The sequence below is a fragment of the Onychostoma macrolepis genome, chromosome 12, assembly GCF_012432095.1.
Source record: "Onychostoma macrolepis isolate SWU-2019 chromosome 12, ASM1243209v1, whole genome shotgun sequence".
NCBI classification, from domain to species: domain Eukaryota; kingdom Metazoa; phylum Chordata; class Actinopteri; order Cypriniformes; family Cyprinidae; genus Onychostoma; species Onychostoma macrolepis.
In genome coordinates, this window is record NC_081166.1 from 2,401,951 (window position 1) to 2,424,573 (window position 22,623).

The window sequence follows — 22,623 nt, forward strand, 5'->3', positions numbered from 1 at the left end:
AATAATCAGTGCTATAATGTATTTTAACAGACTTTATTTTTATGGAAAACTCCGCAGTATAATATATGTTTTGTGTTTTGGGGCACATTTAATCAATAACCGCTGAAATATAGGTCTTCGTCAGCTTTTTGGCCGCTTCGTGTGTCCGTACCGTAATACCACAAACAGACGTGCAGCAGAATCCAGGTGGCGGCTGACTTGACCGCGGTGAAATTCATGTACTTAGATATCAGATTTTTAGCTCCTGACTTTTTATTATTCGAGAACTGTTTTACAATATGAATGTTAAACATCAGGTTTGCAAATTAATAAATTCTAATTTTGCCGTTTTTAAATGTAATATAACTTAGGCCTATATTTTCGTGATGTATAATGCAGGCTAATAATTCGTTCTGTCAATGTGAGGGTGCAAAAAAACAAATAAAACATTACGCGTAAGATTAATAATGTAAGTGCACATATTGTGACTTAATTTAATACACTTATTTACCAAGATTTTCGGGAAATGATGATATGTGAAACACATTGTCCTTATGTTTACTTTCTTCACTGAAACGAGAATCACTATTATCAAAAGCTCAGATTTAGGAGAGGAAGAGACAGGGCAAGATAAGGAGACAGAGAAAAACAAACAGTGATGGAGATGAGGAGAGAGCAGGTATTGACAAACAATCTGCCCACATGGTTTTAGATCAGAGGAATCAGAAATTTTCTTACATTTGGTATTTCTAATTATAAAACCCAGTGCATAGTAATACCAACTGTGGATATATAACAGTTTGTTAAAATGTTTAAAATGCAACCCTAGATCTTTATTAATTTTGTACAAATGTTATAGTAAACATGATTAATTACTTGTAAATAATTATGAACAACTAAAATAATTTGCCAATTTAATTTCAAATGAATTTTGTCAATTTAAGTGGACTTTGATATCAAGTGTTCAGTAAAAACAGCAGTGGTATCTCAATGTATGTTTTATCAATAGTTAATAGCTATTGAAGTTTTCTGCTTTGTCAGTGCTATGTTTCATCAATAAATTAACCTGTTATTTATCACAGTTTCTAATTAGTTTCCCCCTGTATTCTCTTGTCTTTGACAGTGGTATTTCAACAATCACTCATGGAGTCTGACCAGGACTGGTATGATCATTTTTACCCTTTTTATGAGGACAGAAGTATCTCACGTTTCGGTTTTGATAAATCATTCAGCCCTAGGATAACATATGTTTTCAGCTCAGGAAAAGATGTAGGAAATTTAAGAGAAGTATGGCTTTAATCAGTGTGGTTGTGTCAATTTGTGTGAGTGTTTGAGACTTTTTAGATACCTGTCAGCACAGTTTTGAAGAACGTCTTTGAGGAGCTGATATCTGAAACTTTCAAATGTGCACCACATCGAGATCAGTCTTATCACAGGTTGGTGTCTTTCTGTTTTAAATCGGTGTATAGTTAATGAGATGCAAACCAGTGAAAGATTAATGGGAGAGTGATGTATGTAAACTCAGCCTAATCAATTAAGTCAGTGTAGCACCTTCATTCATTTAAGTTATTACGAATATGAGACAAAACTACAGAATGTCACATTTGAACACACACAACATGAAAGAATCATTTGTCCCACCAGAAATGGTCTACAGAAATATTCACTTTACAGATGTTAAACAAAAAACTATTTTGTGAATCAAAATCCCAGGCACTATTTTGTAAGCTATTTTGCAAAGACATGTAGAGCGATGCAGTACATATAGTGAAGCATCCCAGTGCTTTTATTCTAAATCTCACAATGCATTAATACAACACTCTTGTCGTCTTTTCTCCCTGCAGTGTCTCCCGAGATTCTTTTCGGTCTGATGGCCCAGTATCTGAACCTGGACAGACGTCATAAACTCAATCATTTTAAATAATTGTATTTTATACACATCTTTTTATTTTTTTATACATGTTTCTATGTCATTCAACAACACAAATTCTAAAATGTAATCCTCTCTTTAACATCTGAAAATTTGCTTTGAAGTTCTAAAACACTTAATTGGTTCTTGAGTTTTGTTGCTGCAACTTGAATCTTGAAGATGCTTTTATTTTTTTATTGTTTAAAGGCACTATATTAGATTGTTTGATATTAGAACATGACTGAATGTATTGAAACTTTTAACTCTGTGTACTGTATGTACTATTAATATTTCCTAGAGCACTTCATATGTATTGAACTGATTCTTGGTACATATTGTCACGAATCCTGTCCATGCACTTCCGTTCATTCACCACCAGAGGTCACTCACTCACCACATTGACTTTCACGCCACACATCACAATGGACTACGTTTCCCATCAGCCATCTCACCAATCACACGCTCACCTGATCACAGGCACACAGCTGTAAACAATCACACTCTCTACTTAAACCCTGGACTTTCCTTCTGTCACTGCCGAGTATTGTATGCTTTATCGCTGCCCTACAGAGCCCCGTTAGTTTTCCTAGTCTTGCCTTGCCTTGCCTTGCCTTGCCTCGCCTCGCCTAGCCCTGCCTTTGTTCGGATTGTTTTCCCTTGCCTGGATTATCGCTGACGTTTTGGATTACCTCTCCTGTCTCGCCCCTTTGGATACTGTCCGCCGATCGTCGACCCACGCTTGTCTTTGTTTACTCTTTGTCTCGCCCATGTTATACCTGTTTGCCTCTGTTTGACCCTGCCTGTATGACCACGTCTCTGCTCATTAAAAACCTGCATATGGATCCGCACGTCTCACGTCTCGTCAGCCCCGTAACACATATGTCACTGATAACATAAACATTGTTTTTAACACTTGGAAAACGTCTGGGTCCCACTTTATATTAGGTGGCCTTAATTACTATGTACTTACATTTAAATTAATCATTCGGTACAATGCACTTATTGTGTACATGTTTTTACATTGTACTTATATTTTTAAAAATACCTATATGTAATTACATCTGTAATTAATTTATGTAGTTACATTTATAATTACACTGTTGACCCATCCCTTACACCTACCCATACTACCAAACCTGTGTCTAACCTTACCCATATCCATCTCAATAGCAGCAATAGTGTTTTGCTATACAGTATGAACACAATAGTACATTGTACTTATTTTTTGATGTAAGTACATAGTAGTTAAGGCCACCTAATATAACGTGTGACCAACGTCTGTAACTAAATAAATGTTACATGATCTTAAACATTAAGAGAACATTAAAGTAATGAAAGAATGGAATATTCTAATGTTTTGCATAACGTTCTTAGAACACTGATATAAAGAGAGACGAACGTTCTAAAAAACGTTTTTTATAACATTCTTATAACCAAACAGTAACGTTAATACAACGTCTAAAAAACTGGACGTTTTGAACGTTCTAAGAACATTCAAATATAATGTTTTTAAAACTTGATGAGAACGTTACGGGAACGTTCTTAGAACATTAGTATAATGGGAGTGGAACGTTCTTATAACGTTTTATGTAAACGTTCTTAGAACATTAATATAACGAGATACTAAAACATTCTAAAACGTTTTGAATAACGTTCTTATAACCAAACAAGAATGTTAATACAACGTCTAAAAAACTGGATGTTTTGAACGTTCTAAGAACATTCAAATATAACGTTTTTAACAAATATAACTTGATGAGAACGTTACGGGAACGTTTTTATGACGTAAATTTGTTAGCTGGATAAATGCTGTAAAACCATTGTTGATTTTGTTTGTTAAGTGAAGTGAAAAATGAAAGTGACGTGTGGTCAAATATGGTGTCCCGTAATTGGAATTTGTGCTCTGCATTTCACCCATCCAAGCACACACACACCATGAACACACACACCCAGAGCAGTGAGTAGCCATATTGCTGCGGTGCCCGGGGGGCAGCTGGGGGTTCGGTGCCTTGCTCAAGGGTCTCACCTCAGTCGTGGTATTGAAGGTGGACGAGAGTGCTGTACATTCACTCCCCCCACCGACAATCCCTGACAATTCCTCTATATTTGTATCAGTCTCTACATTTCCTGAGGAGACATTACTGTCAGGGCACATTAATGTGCATCACATGGTTTTTGGGACGTGGGTTTTTAAACGATGAGCTAAACTGTGCAGCAGAGGAATGTAGGGCATTCCTAAAGAGTGTGATTCTGCACCTCCGGTTAACTTGTGAATATAATGTTCACTTCCTTAACCTGCCCAAGAACAGACTTGATTCTTCAGACTTGATTTTATATTGATAATTATTGAATGACCGTTCTTTTTTTCTTTTTGTCTCAGTAAATGTAATATTCTCGCTTTAGGTACCAACTGTTCTACCTCTTTCGGTTTATTTTATGCTGTCTATAAATCAGCTTCAATTAATATTTGTTGCTTCTTCTTTTTGTTTTTCCCTTTCTTTTCTTTATCCAAATATTAAATACCTATTAATTTTCCTAATGTTAACCTGCTTTGTAACTAGCATGTTGTTCGGCAGCTGCTTTTAAAGACATTAGTTTACTTTAGGATTTAGGTTTGAGTTGTTAGTTGCATTAAACATATCTATGTATTTCTGTTTGTGTTATAATTTTGTAAGTTTCCATGTCTAAAAATCTCCATCTTACTTGTCCACTGCCTGCACCCCTCCAGTGGTTTTTAAGTAATTCAGTGTAAACACTATTAACATTATTTACAAACAGAATGATCTTTTCTGTCCCCTTTAGCTCACTTGTTGGGCATTTTATAATATTATTTTTGCAAAGCTGCTTTAAAAAGGTAAAACAACAAATCAAACTGACTCGCTTGTCATTCCATCTACATTCACAAGCACAGAGTGAAAGAATGTGTTGTACACGATGTAGTCACACACAAGGAAACAATCAGTTCAAATAACAAATATGTCACATGAAAAACTGGTTCGAGACATTGATGAGAAATTTCTTCTGGTTCCAGTAACGATCCACCCACCGTTATTAATAAAGGCACTGATAAGTGTGTGAGATCAGCAGTTCATCATCACTGTATTCAGCTGCTGAAGAGAGAATCTCCCTGAGTTTGATCTGTAGCAGCATTTGACCTCAGGTGAAGTTATTTCTTTTCTTTTCATAACATTGGGCTCAAATGATTAAGGAATTACTTGGTAAATATGTTTGTTTATTTAGTTATAATAGTAAAAAAAAAAATGAAATGTAAAATAATTAACAATGTTCTAATACTAAATAATATAAGAAACATTTCATGTATAATTGTTGTAAATGTGTGTGCAGGTGCAGGAGGTGTCGTTCGTCACAATGAGGTTTCTGGTCTCTCTGTGTGTGTCGCTACTGCTGCTGATTAATGGTGAGTGTTTTATCATCTGACCTGGCCTGCGTCCCAATGTGCATACTATCCACCCTATCTGCCCTAAATAGTATTGAAAATTACTACTATTACATATAATTTAGGATGGATAGTATGCACATTGGGACGCAGACCAGGTCAGATGGGAAAAAATCCTAAAAATTTAGAAAAAAAAGATCTTCACTTTTAAAACTTTTAACAATTGTATATACAATTGTGACCTTATTTCTCATAATTCCAACTTCCAACCCTCTCACAACTATGATATATATATATATATATATATATATATATAATACACATATACATACATAGTCTATATTTTACAATTTAAAATGGAATGGTCTTCCATTCAAATGTATTTAATACTATTGAAAAACGTTTTTGCAAAGGGAGTAAAGCTTCTTCTAAATTGTTGATTTATGTCTGTATTTCATTGTATTAAAATACTATATATAAGAAGTGCTCAGGGTGGACTTGGATCCAGACTCAAATGTCAGGTTTGTTGTAAACATTTATAGAAATGCCTTAAGTCAAAATCAGACAAGAAATTACATAAAAGGAACAAACTAATAACAGTTGGAAATATCGGGCTGAGCGATGCTGAAGAAAGCAGGTTATATGCATGTAGATAATGAGCTGGTAATGATGAAGAGGTGGATAGAGCAGGAACAGCAGCACCTGAAAACCAATGAGAGAGAGATGATTGTAGACATGACAACTATCATCACATTTTTGAGGAGATTATACATTGTTACATATTACATACATACATACTCCTTTAATTACATACAATGCAAGTGTTCACTTAGGTTCACACACCCTATTCATTATTTTCACTTTATGGTGTCAATAAACATTTACAATTTCAACTTTTATTCAACGCCTCAGTGCTTCAGTACTGTTTGAAAAGAAATGTTTCCTGTACAAATACAAACAAGTGGTATTATAAGCCTAATACTAATACAGACATACATTACAACCTGTTCAAAATAGATATATAGGCTATTTTGAACACACAACAATAACTCATTTTTAAGAGCTGCCTGTCATTCAAGCTGATGGAAGCGAATATAGCTCCTATAAATGAACTCAGATATAGGTAGTAAATCTTTTTAAATTAGTGAGCAAATGGCGTAAACTGCAGATACACTTGTTGTAGTGAAGTCAATTTACATAATCCTTCCTTAGTGTGCTATCAGAAAACAAAAAAAACAAACATGAACTAAACTAGATCTTGACATGACCAGATTTGACTAGAAATCATGGGACTCACAAACAGCAAGGTTACAATGAACAAAGCTTAACAAGAGATAATGGCAAATGAGGGCTACACAGGGCCGGATTATCCATACACGGGATTGGGCGAGTGCCCTGGGGCACCAGCCAATAGGGGGGCACCAAGTGATTACGATAATGACAAGACCTTTAAAATATTTTTTCATGTTTTATTTATATTATTTAGCTGGAAGCGATACAGATACATAGAAAACGAACAGTTAATGATACAATATACAGAGAATATCAAATATATGCAAGCATATAAAGAATTACGATTGGGTCAGGTCACAGTGTATTTGCCCCCTCCCCCCCAGTCAGAGTCGAGCATATTTGGTGGATAGGCAGCATCGACTTGGCGGTTGTGCGAAACGTAAATTTAAAAAAAAAAAAAGAGAGAAAATATCACGACACATAGCCAGGGCTATACAGTGCGACTATCAAAAATATTTAGAGCACCTGTGCGACTAACCCAATCAGCATAGACTATTTGTGTTTGCGCTGAGAGGAGCTTCAAAGCTTTCTGCTTGCGTGTTTGTGCAGCGTTGAGTAATGTATCGCAGACATATGTTGATTCCTTGAATGCAATGTTAATCAGAATCCACTCACTGCTCAAAATACTTTTGTTCATTGCTGAGTTATGCAAGCTCACAAATCCTCTCGTTATAACAAACAAAGTGTAGACAGTGTAAATAAGAGATTCGTTGTGCAGTGTAGAGCGCTTCATTGATTATAATGGAGCTTTGTGAGATTGCGATGAACTGAAGTGAGTAACAGCTTTTAAAGATTATTAAAGGAGTTTGTAAATGTGATATTAAATTAATACAACAGCTCAATAAACAATAAGTTATATAAAGTGATGTACATTCTATGACTTTTAACAGTATTGCCTGATTTTGCTCTATTTAGTCAAGCAACATATAGTTTCAAACAGTCACAGCCGAGCCACTGCTCATCTCCATTCAAACACAGCGGTGTTTCATTTATGAATGAACCTGCATTTTTAAATGAATCTAGTGAGTCAGTGATTCAATTACCCACTCATAAAGACAGTCGCTTGCTTCGTTCCTGAATGAATCAGCTGTTCAAACGAATCAATTGAATGAATGATTCAGTGAAAAAATCAGTGACTTACCGCCACCTGCTGGCAGTTTCATTTTATGTTTAAAGCGTTCTTTCAGTTATTTAAATAATTTCAATCAAACAATAGTTCTATATTCAAAATTTTATATTTAAAACATTAATCTCACAACATTGTTATGAATTTAAAACATCCATGCCACCTCTGAGCCTCTGTAAATGTCTGTAAATTTACCTACATGCCACTTTTGTGTTCTTCTGTGCCACCTTTGTAGTGGAAACTAATTTTGTTATATGATTTCTTTTGATTAGTAACTTATTCTTCTTATTCTATTTTTTTTTTATTCGAAATTTTGGAAAAATATAATTTTTTTAATTTGACAATGACATAGCCTACCTTTAATAAAATTAAGGGGAAAAAGTGGCATTACAAAAAAAAATGTTTTTTGGGGGGGGCACTTCAAATGTGGTCACCCTAGGGCACTACACTGTGTTAATCCGGGCCTGGGGCTACATATACAGAAACATTAATCACTAACTAAAGATACCTGTGAACAATAAAGACAATGAACCAATGAGAGAACAGAACAAACAACCAATCACAACATGACGCAGAAAGTGTGTTCGACTTGAAGCTGCACTGCCCAGATAGATCAGTGTATGACATCAAAGGCTCTGTCCCAAATGGCACCCTAAACCCTCGCGGTCTTCCTCTGGGTTACGTCACTTTCGTGACGTAATGCCGCTTTGACTTTAGGGCAGAAGTCTGCTGCGGAGCTCCGCAGAAGTGCATATCGAGGGCGCATAACGGCCCTCTCGCGAGCACCCTTTTGAATGCAAAAATGACGAATGGGACATCCTACAGTCTCGTGGACTTAATGGACACGCGCACGCGGTGGCCATTGTTAAGTCCGCAAGACCGATAGTGCAAATGAAGTGTTCCATTTGGGACAGGCAGGGCCGTCCTTTGGGCGGTGCAACTGGTGAGGTCGCACCGGGCCCCACGCTGTGAGGGGACGGCCCTGGGGACAGGGCCAAAGTACCGTGAGAGTGACTGGACATCAGACAACTCTTTATGCTTTCAAATCGTTGTCACGGTACTTTGATGTCATACGCCGATCAGTCTGCGCAGTGCAGATGCATCTCGAACAAGCCTAAAGACTAAAGAAGCACATGGCAAGATACCTGAGGGCCAGGGAATTACATGACAAAGCAAGAAACTAGACTAAGATTGTGAATACAAAGTAAAAGACACGAACACCAACAAAACCCAAAACCAACCATGATAGCTACAGTAAGTCTCACACTCTTACCATACCCTCCCAATCCCATAGCACTTCCCTACTGTATCTCTCATGTTAGTTGTAACACAGTTCCTCAAATCTCACAACTTTAAACAAACCACAAATAACATTAAACTAAAGAACTTTAATTTCTACTAAATTAGTCTAAATTTGACTTAAATTTCAACTGTCTACATTTATATTATTATTAATAAAACGATCATAGAGAATCAATAAATTACTTAATCTATAATGAATATCACTTCATAAATGACCTGTCCTCCAGCTAAAATGAACCTTTACATTTCTTGTTTTAATATTAGGATATTTATGTCACGGTCCTACTCGCCCCACTCCGAGCAGGATTCGAACCGCTGTGTAATCAGTGCAATGTGTGATTGGTGACAGCTGATATATACATGACTGCACACCACTAGTTAAAATTGCTATACGTGGTTGGTTGAAAATCAATGAAATGAAGAATCATTGTGTTTTACAATGTAATATTCTAAATTGCCTTCAATGTACTGTAAATAGTACAGTAAAAAACAGTATTTTAACAGTACTTTTTCAAACTCTTGACAGTTGCTTTCAGCAGCATCAGCAGTGATCCCTGCTACAACTATCAGTCTCTGGATCGTCCCTGGAGAGCCAACAATGAAAGTGGAGACTGGATTTGTGATGAATTTTTCTCCTGGAATGGCTGGTACAGGCTTTTCTACAATGGAATGAACATCCAGATGTCAGGGACCTGTGCCAGTCCATACACCTGTAACACATACCATAATCTGTGGCTCAATGGTCCTCATCCTCAGATAGAGGATGGAGTGGTGGTCAGAGAGGTCTGTGCATCGTATTATCAGGGCAGCTGTTGTGATTACTATACAAAACCCATCAGAGTGAAAGCGTGTCCAGGCAATTACTATGTCTATGAACTTGTGAATCCACAAATCTGGTGTTCAGGATACTGCACAGGTACCATGCCTTTTACTTTTTTATTTATTTATTTACTTACAAAGTCTTTCCTAACTTTTAAAATGATCTCAGTCATGTCTTGAATGTCCTTCTTTGTAGATGTCAGCACCATTTCACAGGTGGCTCACACTGTAAGTCCAGATATAATCACTGGATCCAGCATCACATTGAGTAAGTTATGTTTTAATTTTTAAAAGTATTTATGGTAACACTTGAGATTAGTGAACACTACTCTCTGTTAAGTAGTTGCATATTAAAATGCAAATTACTAGCATAACCATATTCTTGACCCCTTAATATACCTAAACATAACTACTACAATAACTACTTTATTTACTATCGATGAGCAGAAAGTTTACTGAGGAAATCTCTTAATACTAATCCTGAATGTGTTCCTAATCTAAACCTTATTTTGCAATGAAAATGTCACCTTTTATACTTTTAGCTTCACTACTTCACACTCATGTTGTGAATGATTGTTACTTTGTTTTACTGTTTGAGATTTGCACTTGTGAAGCTCCTCATTAAAATTGAACTCATCTGTTTTTATATCTTAATAACACAGATTATGACCCGTGTGAAAACTACAATGTAATCAACGACTACTGGAGAAGCACATTCAATTACTGGTCTATGTATGGATACATCTATGATCATGATGACACTCGTGTTGAATGGGATGGCTGGTATCGACTCTTCATTGATGGATCAAGTGCTCAGATGCCTGAGTCGTGTTTTTATTATATGGCATGTGGAGGTTTTAGTTCACTGTGGCTTGGTGGCTCTCATCCTCAGCTAGAAGATGGAGTTGTTACTCGTGAAGTTTATGGCTCTCACTATCATCAGTGCAGTCGCTACAGATCTGAACCAATCCAAGTCAAAGCTTGTCCTGGAGATTATTATGTCTACAAATTGACCAGACCAACTCTTTTAATCCCAGCTCCTGTATATTGTGCAGGTAATGTGTACTTTCATTCATTATTATATCTGACATGCTTATCATCACTTCTACTGTTGGTTTTTGTATTATTGTCTTGAATAAATTGATAAAGTATGTACAATAATACAATAGTACGATAATACTCTCTTTCTACTTTTTCATAATAGTTCCTTCCTCCACCCCAAGTGTCGACCCCTGCTACACCTATATCAGTCTGGATGAGCCTTGGAGATCCATAGACAACTATAACTACTATGGCATGTGTGATTATAATGTGGAGTGGAATGGCTGGTACAGGATGTTCTACAATGGTGAAAATGCTCATATGCCAGAATCATTTGTAAATCAAGGCATGTGTGGCACTTATGATCCACTGTGGCTCAATGGCCCTCATCCTCAGCCGGAAGATGGAGTGGTCACCCGTCAGGTCTGTGTCTCATGGAGTGCCGACTGTGAATACAAATCCCACCCTATACGAGTCAAAGCCTGTCCTGGAGATTACTATGTTTATGAGTTTGTCAAGCCAATAGTTTGCGGAGCATACTGTGTAGGTGAGCATTTACTCATATGTAATTCATTAATGTACTTTCTGGGTTTTGTTTAAAAAATATTTATTGATATAAAACTGTTCTTAATACCAGACGCCTCAAATCAGTCCATCCCATCAGTGTCTACAACACCTGAGACAATCCCATCCGTAGAATCCATTACTCCACCAATCACAACCACTGGTAAAGTATTGTCTTGTTTTTGTTGCAAATAAGACACAAAGTGTGTTTTCAAAGCATTCTTCTCAAAGTCATATTGCTCAGTTGCCAAAGCGAATTCCGTGTAATGTTCAAGGACTTGATTAACCCCGAATCTGTGGTGGCATCACGGAATCGCCGAATATTCCGTGCTGGGCTCACAGAAAGCATCAGCCGTGGTCCATGCACGGATTCACTGGTTCAACACCAGCGCTGCATCAGACCACGTAAAAAGAGTGACTCCGATGCAGTTATACTTTCACTGGAGTACCTGACCCCACCCCTACCCTAAACCTACCCAGTTCTGAACAATAATGATGACGATAAATTTCCCAATATCGCGTCGGCATATTGATGCTAAGGGTTTCCGTGCGTGGAGCACGGCTGATGCCTGTCACTGACTTACATTGGTATCACTTCTGTGAGCCCATCACGGAATTTTCAGCGATTCCGTGATGCCACCACAGATTCGGGGTTAATCAAGTCCGTGAACATTACACGGAATTCTGTGAGATCATGTTGGTAATGGAGAGATGAGGCATTGAGAGAATCCACATGCACGCACAATTAAAAAAAAAAAAAAGCCAAACTCAGATAGTCCACACATTAAAAACAAGGAACAGGAAACAATAAATGAAAGCATTCATACAACGACCAGCAAACACAAGTGAAAACCAGAGGTGGACAGTGACAAAGTACATTTACTTGAGTATTGTACTGAAGTACACTTTTTGAGTATCTGTACTTCACTTGAGTGTTATTTTTTCTGGAAACTTATGACTTTAACTTCACTACATTTGAAAGACAAAAATCATACTTTTCACTCCACTAGATTTCTATCAAGGTCCTCGAAGTAGAAAGTCATTACTATGTAGCAGCTCTGAAAGTCAGTGGGTGATTTTTTTTTTTCTTCTCTAAGACGTGATTTAAAAAAAAAAAAAATCAGACAGTCTATCAGTAATCACTATTGTAGGGCTATGTGAAGTGATTTCCCAGCATTTTTTGAACACTGACCAGTTGAAAATGTAATATTTATTTACAACAATTCACTTTACAATAAGGTCCATTAGTTAACATTAATTAACAACATTAGTAAACATGAACTAAGAATGAACAATACTTCTACAGCATTTATTAATCTTAGTTCATGTTAATTTCAGTATTTACTAATGCATTATTAACAGGGCCGCTGCTGGCCTAAGCAGGATTGTATTGTTGTGCCCCCTCCATCAAATATTATGGAAGTAATATTTACTTATTGTTTAAATATGTATTAAAATATATAATTTAAATATATTTAATATATATAATATTGAAATATATTAAAATATGTATTAAAATATTTATTTCATTCAGATTGGATTATTGCAGCTCGCTATATTTAGGGTTGTCTAAGAATCTTCTCTCACGGCTGCAGCTTGTGCAAAATGCTGCATCTAGACTGTTGACTGGCACAAGGAAGTGCTCCAGCATTTCTCCAGTGCTGGCTTCGCTGCACTGGCTTCCTGTTGATTTTAGAATCCAATATAAAGTTTTGATAATGGTTTTTAAAGGATTGCATGGCCTTGCTCCAGAGTACATTGCATGATGGTTGCAACAGCACTGTGTTACTAGATATCTGAGATCATCTCAGAGTTTGCTTTTACATGTTCCCAGATCATGGTTGAAAACCAAAGGTGATCGAGCCTTTTCTGTGGAAGCCCCACATCTTTGGAATAGTCTCCCATTGCACATTAGATCATGTGACTCATTAGACTGTTTTAAATCAATGTTGAAAACACACCTTTACTGTGGTATACAGTTGCCCCTAGCTGTTGGGACATTGTTCAGTGATGGATATTGTTGTGTCTTGTGTCTGTTTTTGATGAATTTTTTATATGTAAAGCACTTTGGTCAACTGGCATTGTTTTTAAATGTGCTATATAAATAAATGTTGATTTGATTTGAAGTAAAAAAAACAACAACAACAACAAAAAAAAAAACCTACTATAAGGGTAAAAATAGAACTTTGATAAAATATAATATAAAAGTAAACAAATAAATAGTAATTAAGTTGTATTATTTACAAATTACAATTGTAGCTCTAGACAGTTCCCTATGGCTATTAACCTATTTTATTAATAGAGTTGTCTGATTTATTTTATAGTCTCAAGCATTCAGAAACCACGCAAAATAAAATTAAGCCATGGTTAATTTTTGTAAGGGTTGATGTCCACATGTTTTTGCTGAAAGAATTATAGAGGCTGTTTCATCTATAGCAACAAAAAAAAAAAAAGTGGCCAAAAATTCAAATTAAGTTGATATTTGAATTAAACGTTGGGTCAGTAGCCTATTGCACAAGGATTTGACCGTCCTGTAAGTATAACAGCAGCAATTGCCAGGTCTTTGGCTCCCTTTGCAGGCTTTTTAGAGCATGAGCTTTGGGTGTATGTGCTCAGAAAAGGCGCTCGTCAGAACAGCACACGAGTGAAACGTTTAACCAGTAAGTCTTTGAAGCAGATGCAAATAATGTACTTTTGTGACTGCGAATAAGTGCAGTGTCCCGTGAGAGTAACTCCACCGCTGAGTTAACACTGAATGTATGTGGCGTTGTACAGTACACAGAGACGGCGGCGCCAGAACTGCAGCTGACAGAATGCGCGCTGAAGTACCATACTACGATATTTCTTCAAAAAAGCAGATCGTGGAGACATTTTTATAGTCCACCATCAAAAATCGTCATATTGAACACCCTTACCCTCGACAAAAATCGCATACCGGGAGCACCGGACCGCAAGGGCACTTTACCGTCAGACCTAAAAGGGGCAGGGGCAGGGGCCCCAACAGTAGTGTAGTGCAAGAGTCCATGTGGTGAGCGGGTGACCTCTGGTGGTGAGTGAACGGAAGTGCATGGACAGGATTCGTGACAGCTGGTACATGAGTAGTTATGGTGTTGTTCTGTGCCGTTCTGCAGGCTGTAGCCAGGTATACATGACTGCACACCACTAGTTAGAATTGCTATACGTGGTTGGTTGAAAATCATGAAATGAAGAATCACTGTGTTTTACAATGTAATATTCTAAATTGCCTTCAATGTACTGTAAATAGTACAGTAAAAAACAGTATTTTAACAGTACTTTTTCAAACTCTTGACAGTTGCTTTCCAAAGCATCAGCAGTGATCCCTGCTACAACTATGAGTCTCTGGATCGTCCCTGGAGAGCCAACAATGAAAGTGGAGACTGGATTTGTGACGAATCTTTCTCCTGGAATGGCTGGTACCGGCTTTTCTACAATGGAATGAACATCCAGATGTCAGAGACCTGTGCCATTTCATACACCTGTAACACATACTATAATCTGTGGCTCAATGGTCCTCATCCTCAGATAGAGGATGGAGTGGTGGTCAGAGAGGTCTGTGCATCGTATTATCAGGGCAGCTGTTGTGATTACAAGACAAAACCCATCAGAGTGAAAGCGTGTCCAGGCAATTACTATGTCTATGAACTTGTGAATCCACAAATCTGGTGTTCAGGATACTGCACAGGTACCATGCCTTTTACTTTTTTATTAATTTATTTACTTACAAAGTCTTTCCTAACTTTTAAAATGATCTCAGTCATGTCTTGAATGTCCTTCTTTGTAGATGTCAGCACCATTTCACAGGTGGCTCACACTGTAAGTCCAGATATAATCACTGGATCCAGCATCACATTGAGTAAGTTATGTTTTAATTTTTAAAAGTATTTATGGTAACACTTGAGATTAGTGAACACTACTCTCTGTTAAGTAGTTGCATATTAAAATGCAAATTACTAGCATAACCATATTCTTGACCCCTTAATATACCTAAACATAACTACTACAATAACTACTTTATTTACTATCGATGAGCAGAACGTTTACTGAGGGAAATCTCTTAATACTAATCCTGAATGTGTTCCCTAATCTAAACCTTATTTTGCAATGAAAATGTCACCTTTTATACTTTTAGCTTCACTACTTCACACTCATGTTGTGAATGATTGTTACTTTGTTTTACTGTTTGAGATTTGCACTTGTGAAGCTCCTCATTAAAATTGAACTCATCTGTTTTTATATCTTAATAACACAGATTATGACCCGTGTGAAAACTACAATGTAATCAACGACTACTGGAGAAGCACATTCAATTACTGGTCTATGTATGGATACATCTATGATCATGATGACACTCGTGTTGAATGGGATGGCTGGTATCGACTCTTCATTGATGGATCAAGTGCTCAGATGCCTGAGTGGTGTTTTTATTATATGGCATGTGGAGGTTTTAGTTCACTGTGGCTTGGTGGCTCTCATCCTCAGCTAGAAGATGGAGTTGTTACTCGTGAAGTTTATGGCTCTCACTATCATCAGTGCAGTCGCTACAGATCAGAACCAATCCAAGTCAAAGCTTGTCCTGGAGATTATTATGTCTACAAATTTACCAGACCAACTCTTTTAATCCCAGCTCCTGTATATTGTGCAGGTAATGTGTACTTTCATTCATTATTATATCTGACATGCTTATCATCACTTCTACTGTTGGTTTTTGTATTATTGTCTTGAATAAATTGATAAAGTATGTACAATAATACAATAGTACGATAATACTCTCTTTCTACTTTTTCATAATAGTTCCTTCCTCCACCCCAAGTGTCGACCCCTGCTACACCTATATCAGTCTGGATGAGCCTTGGAGATCCATAGACAACTATAACTACTATGGCATGTGTGATTATAATGTGGAGTGGAATGGCTGGTACAGGATGTTCTACAATGGTGAAAATGCTCATATGCCAGAATCATTTGTAAATCAAGGCATGTGTGGCACTTATGATCCACTGTGGCTCAGCGGCCCTCATCCTCAGCCGGAAGATGGAGTGGTCACCCGTCAGGTCTGTGTCTCATGGAGTGCCGACTGTGAATACAAATCCCACCCTATACGAGTCAAAGCCTGTGCTGGAGATTACTATGTTTATGAGTTTGTCAAGCCAATAGTTTGCGGAGCATACTGTGTAGGTGAGCATTTACTCATATGTAATTCATTAATGTACTTTCTGGGTTTTGTTTAAAAAATATTTATTGATATAAAACTGTTCTTAATACCAGACGCCTCAAATCAGTCCATCCCATCAGTGTCTACAACACCTGAGACAATCCCATCCGCAGAATCCATTACTCCACCAATCACAACCACTGGTAAAGTATTGTCTTGTTTTTGTTGCAAATAAGACACAAAGTGTGTTTTCAAAGCATTCTTCTCAAAGTCATATTGCTCAGTTGCCAAAGCGAATTCCGTGTAATGTTCAAGGACTTGATTAACCCCGAATCTGTGGTGGCATCACGGAATCGCCGAATATTCCGTGCTGGGCTCACAGAAAGCATCAGCCGTGGTCCATGCACGGATTCACTGGTTCAACACCAGCGCTGCATCAGACCACGTAAAAAGAGTGACTCCGATGCAGTTATACTTTCACTGGAGTACCTGACCCACCCCTACCCTAAACCTACCCAGTTCTGAACAATAATGATGACGATAAATTTCCCAATATCGCGTCGGCATATTGATGCTAAGGGTTTCCGTGCGTGGAGCACGGCTGATGCCTGTCACTGACTTACATTGGTATCACTTCTGTGAGCCCATCACGGAATTTTCAGCGATTCCGTGATGCCACCACAGATTCGGGGTTAATCAAGTCCGTGAACATTACACGGAATTCTGTGAGATCATGTTGGTAATGGAGAGATGAGGCAGAGAGAGAATCCACATGCACGCACAATTAAAAAAAAAAAAAAGCCAAACTCAGATAGTCCACACATTAAAAACAAGGAACAGGAAACAATAAATGAAAGCATTCATACAACGACCAGCAAACACAAGTGAAAACCAGAGGTGGACAGTGACAAAGTACATTTACTTGAGTATTGTACTGAAGTACACTTTTTGAGTATCTGTACTTCACTTGAGTGTTATTTTTTCTGGAAACTTATGACTTTAACTTCACTACATTTGAAAGACAAAAATCATACTTTTCACTCCACTAGATTTCTATCAAGGTCCTCGAAGTAGAAAGTCATTACTATGTAGCAGCTCTGAAAGTCAGTGGGTGATTTTTTTTTTTCTTCTCTAAGACGTGATTTAAAAAAAAAAAAATCAGACAGTCTATCAGTAATCACTATTGTAGGGCTATGTGAAGTGATTTCCCAGCATTTTTTGAACACTGACCAGTTGAAAATGTAATATTTATTTACAACAATTCACTTTACAATAAGGTCCATTAGTTAACATTAATTAACAACATTAGTAAACATGAACTAAGAATGAACAATACTTCTACAGCATTTATTAATCTTAGTTCATGTTAATTTCAGTATTTACTAATGCATTATTAACAGGGCGCTGCTGGCCTAAGCAGGATTGTATTGTTGTGCCCCCTCCATCAAATATTATGGAAGTAATATTTACTTATTGTTTAAATATGTATTTAAAATATATAATTTAAATATATTTAATATATATAATATTGAAATATATTAAAATATGTATTAAAATATTTATTTCATTCAGATTGGATTATTGCAGCTTGCTATATTTAGGGTTGTCTAAGAATCTTCTCTCACGGCTGCAGCTTGTGCAAAATGCTGCATCTAGACTGTTGACTGGCACAAGGAAGTGCTCCAGCATTTCTCCAGTGCTGGCTTCGCTGCACTGGCTTCTTGTTGATTTTAGAATCCAATATAAAGTTTTGATAATGGTTTTTAAAGGATTGCATGGCCTTGCTCCAGAGTACATTGCATGATGGTTGCAACAGCACTGTGTTACTAGATATCTGAGATCATCTCAGAGTTTGCTTTTACATGTTCCCAGATCATGGTTGAAAACCAAAGGTGATCGAGCCTTTTCTGTGGAAGCCCCACATCTTTGGAATAGTCTCCCATTGCACATTAGATCATGTGACTCATTAGACTGTTTTAAATCAATGTTGAAAACACACCTTTACTGTGGTATACAGTTGCCCCTAGCTGTTGGGACATTGTTCAGTGATGGATATTGTTGTGTCTTGTGTCTGTTTTTGATGAATTTTTTATATGTAAAGCACTTTGGTCAACTGGCGTTGTTTTTAAATGTGCTATATAAATAAATGTTGATTTGATTTGAAGTAAAAACAACAACAACAACAACAACAACAACAACAAAAAACACCTACTATAAGGGTAAAAATAGAACTTTGATAAAATATAATATAAAAGTAAACAAATAAATAGTAATTAAGTTGTATTATTTACAAATTACAATTGTAGCTCTAGACAGTTCCCTATGGCTATTAACCTATTTTATTAATAGAGTTGTCTGATTTATTTTATAGTCTCAAGCATTCAGAAACCACGCCAAATAAAATTAAGCCATGGTTAATTTTTGTAAGGGTTGATGTCCACATGTTTTTGCTGAAAAAATTATAGAGGCTGTTTCATCTATAGCAAAAAAAAAAAAAGTGGCCAAAAATTCAAATTAAGTTGATATTTGAATTAAACGTTGGGTCAGTAGCCTATTGCACAAGGATTTGACCGTCCTGTAAGTATAACAGCAGCAATTGCCAGGTCTTTGGCTCCCTTTGCAGGCTTTTTAAATAACATGAAATGTACATAAATTGTTTATTTTGTATTACATTATGTATTTTAACAGTGTTATTCAATAATTATTAATTAGCCAATCATTATTGCCTAATTGTTTTTATATAATGCATTTCAAGTCATTTCAAAGGCTGTTGTTGGCTTAGGTCTGTTTTTCTAACCACTATATATATATATATATATATATATATATATATATATATATATATATATATATATATATATATATATATATACACATATATATATATATATATATATATATACACATATATATATATATATATATATATATTAATAGTTCTTTGTGAAAAATTATTTGAAGTATAGCCTAACAAAACCATGGTTGATTTGCGGTTACCGGCTACAAGAACCATGATTGTTTTGGTTTTATTCGTGTTAAAACCATGGCTAATTTTCGTAAAGGAACATGCAAACTCGGAGAGAATAATAGATGCATTGTTGGTGGTGAAATTATTACAGACAATAAAACACGTTATTAACGTCAACAGCCATAAAGTTTCACAGGATTATGAATGTAGCTAGTCTACCTGAAAGTGATGCACAAGCTTCGTTTTCATCTTTTTTTTCTTTTCCTTTCTTTTTCTTTCTCGGTGCCGGATTGCTGTTGTCTTTTTACGGGCATAGTTGCCCATTAATTATGATCACTTGCATTTTCGCCCGCAAACATTTTGGAGCATTAGACCTCCCATGTTAAAATGCCCAACTTTACAGCACAGCTGTTTACAGCCTGGTACAAAAAGTGGTTTTGGTCTATATAGGTAATTTTGCCCTTCATGACAACTGTAAGGGGGGTGATGTTTTTTATAACTTTTTATTTTTTATAAGCGCCTCCTGCTGGCAGAGAATTAATTTGCATATATATGCCGCCACAAATAATGTAACTCTGTGGGTCTATCAGCCTGGTCTCATAAAAATACATACCTCTGCGCACTTTTTGTGCAACACCGTTTTACGTAACTTGCTGCACATTTCGCTGCAGTTTCAAATAGAAATGTCCACTGAGTGGCGCTAAAACACAGGTTCAATATGTGAACCCTGGCACATTTTTATTACGTAGATATTGGTACATATTGCTGTTTTTTTTTTATTACATTGCTTCAGATACGTTTTGCGGCGGTTATATCCGGGGACTGTCGCTAAAGGTTAATGCTGTATCATGTTGAAAATATGCCCTACACCAAATCCAGCCCTAAACCTACCCGATGGAAAACTGATATAAAAACGTATTAGCTGATGCAACTGCTATTTGAACTTCCTTTTACGCATATTTTAATTGCTTTGTCGAACCGTAGTTACATGGGATTTGAACCGGTGCTTCTCGTCTCCTAATGCCGAGTTCACACTGCACGATTTTAGCCCGATTTTTCACTCGCGGACAGGTTTTGATAAATCGCTGACAAATGCCTGAAATCGGAGGCAAATCGGAGCTCGTTCACGCGAGTGACAATCGCACAGTGTGAATTATCAAAGACACGATTTGAGAGATCGCCGACGCCTGTGAAATATTTGGCATGCTAAATATCTGGAGCTGTCGGCGATTCACAATCACGCTGTGTGCAATGATTTCTGACTGAAAACTACATCGGCGATGACCTTCAGCCAATGAGAGACAAAGATACAGGGCAGAGGGAAGTTCGGTTAGGAGTTATAGGTTAGACCATATCAGTATTTTAATATGTACAATTATATCATACAGAAACAAGCACAAACGCTTGACCAGCCGCAACATCAGCATAACAGTTACTGCAGAATTATTATTTACCACTCTTTGCAGAACACAATCCCTGTTCCCTGCATCTCCCTCCTGCATAATCTGTTTTTCTTTTTGTAGCTGAAATCAGAGCACAGACAATTTGCGGGCTATATTTTTTAATACTTCCAGTCTCGCTTGAGAACAACGGGCTGACGCACGCGGGTTCTCACGTTATTTCCTTATCACTGGCCAAGAAAGCACAACAACGTCTCTACTTCCTCCGTAAACTCAGAAGAGCCAGAGCCCCGGCCCCCATCATGTGCACCTTCTACAGAGGCACCATCGAGAGCATCCTGACTAGCTGCATCACTGTGTGGTATGGCGCCTGCAACGCGTCCTGCCGCAAGTCCCTTCAACAGATAGTGAGAGCAGCTGAGAAGATCGTTGGTGTCTCTCTCCCCTCCCTCCAGGACATCTACAGCACCCGTCTCACCCGCAAAGCTCTCTGCATTGCAGGCGATCCCACACACCCGACACACTACTTCTTCAGTCTGCTACCATCAGGGAGGAGACTGTGGAGTCTCCAGGCCAGGACCAACAGACTGAAAGACAGCTTCATCCATCAGGCTGTCAGGAAGCTGAACTCCCTCCCGTCCTTGCCCCCCCTCCCCTCTCTTACCCCACGCACTACTGAACTCTGACCCCCACCACCACCACCCACATCCACACACACACTGTGATCAGCACCAGTCACTTTGTACAAGCATTGAACTGACCTCATTCAGCTACCTCTTCTGTCAGTCTGGAAAAAGAATGCTCTTCGTCACTTTAAAAAATAGTCTCAATAAGCTCTTTGCACTACCATTTATAGTCTGCACTGTGTGTTTGTTTGTCTGCCTCACTGGTTTGCACTCTATTCACCATGTGCCTTATGCCACTTTATCCATTTCATATTTTATTTTCATTTTTATTCTACATGTCCTTATTTGTATATTTGTAATAATTGCATTTTGTGTTTGTGTATGTGTATATGTGTATATATATATTTGATTTGTACTTATCTGTATTTATGCGTTCTACTGTTAGTACTTAGTGTTATCTGTATGCACCAGGGAGTAAGAGAGTAACGAAATTTCAGTTCTCTGTATGTATGTACGGTACATGTGGCAGAATTGACAATAAAACAGACTTTGACTTTGACTTTGACTTATCACTTCTCGTGTTTTGTTGTGAAATGTAGTTTGTGGATCAGACAGAGTTGTCGGAGATTCTTCCAATTGTGAAATCCTGCAATGTGAAAGCCTCTGTCGCCGATCCATCGGGCAGTGTGAACACAACAGCGACTGAATGCTACCCCAATAGTCACGCAGTGTGAAAACAACAGCGATCCGACGAGTTTGAAAATCGTGCAGTGTGAACTCGGCATAAGTCTCCATACTCCGAGAGCCACTGAACAAAAACCCATAGATATGAAGCTGGATGTGTGCGATGTTAACGTTCAAAAGCATCAGTTTTCAAATCTCCCAGCATATTAATATTGTTTTGAAGTCACGGCATGATATTCTTCAATTAATTGTGCGAAAATTACGCTTTATTAATCACAACTTATTTTGGAAACTGCAGTGATATGTACTTATTGGTGTATTTCGTGTCACGCTAAAAAGTGC

General features: G+C 37.3%; 1 protein-coding gene and 1 long non-coding RNA gene across 8 annotated transcripts in view; both read left to right on the forward strand.

The window, feature by feature from the left end:
* Window positions 1-172: 172 nt before the first annotated feature.
* Window positions 173-2,724, forward strand: LOC131550907 (uncharacterized). 5 transcript variants are annotated; one of them, XR_009273651.1, is made up of 5 exons: window positions 174-296; window positions 379-448; window positions 578-658; window positions 1,103-1,415; window positions 1,824-2,724. It is a non-coding gene; the product is annotated as an uncharacterized LOC131550907 (long non-coding RNA). The 5 variants fall into 5 exon arrangements; XR_009273650.1 differs by having other exon boundaries at window positions 583-658; XR_009273652.1 differs by lacking the exon at window positions 379-448 and having other exon boundaries at window positions 173-218.
* Window positions 2,725-4,951: 2,227 nt separating this feature from the next.
* LOC131550880 (uncharacterized) overlaps window positions 4,952-22,623 on the forward strand; it is a 123,831-nt gene continuing 106,159 nt past the window's right edge. The window contains exons 1-7 of one of the 3 annotated variants that reach the window (XM_058793375.1): window positions 4,952-5,048; window positions 5,234-5,306; window positions 9,533-9,922; window positions 10,022-10,093; window positions 10,488-10,880; window positions 11,030-11,413; window positions 11,504-11,593. In XM_058793375.1, the coding sequence (XP_058649358.1) occupies window positions 5,258-5,306; window positions 9,533-9,922; window positions 10,022-10,093; window positions 10,488-10,880; window positions 11,030-11,413; window positions 11,504-11,593 (1,378 nt within the window). In that variant the 5' untranslated portion in view covers window positions 4,952-5,048; window positions 5,234-5,257. Of the gene's footprint in view, window positions 5,049-5,233; window positions 5,307-9,532; window positions 9,923-10,021; window positions 10,094-10,487; window positions 10,881-11,029; window positions 11,414-11,503; window positions 11,594-14,283; window positions 14,573-14,743; window positions 15,134-15,232; window positions 15,305-15,700; window positions 16,094-16,242; window positions 16,627-16,716; window positions 16,807-22,623 lie in introns of those variants that run through there. The other 2 variants (XM_058793377.1, XM_058793376.1) reach the window with 2 other exon arrangements.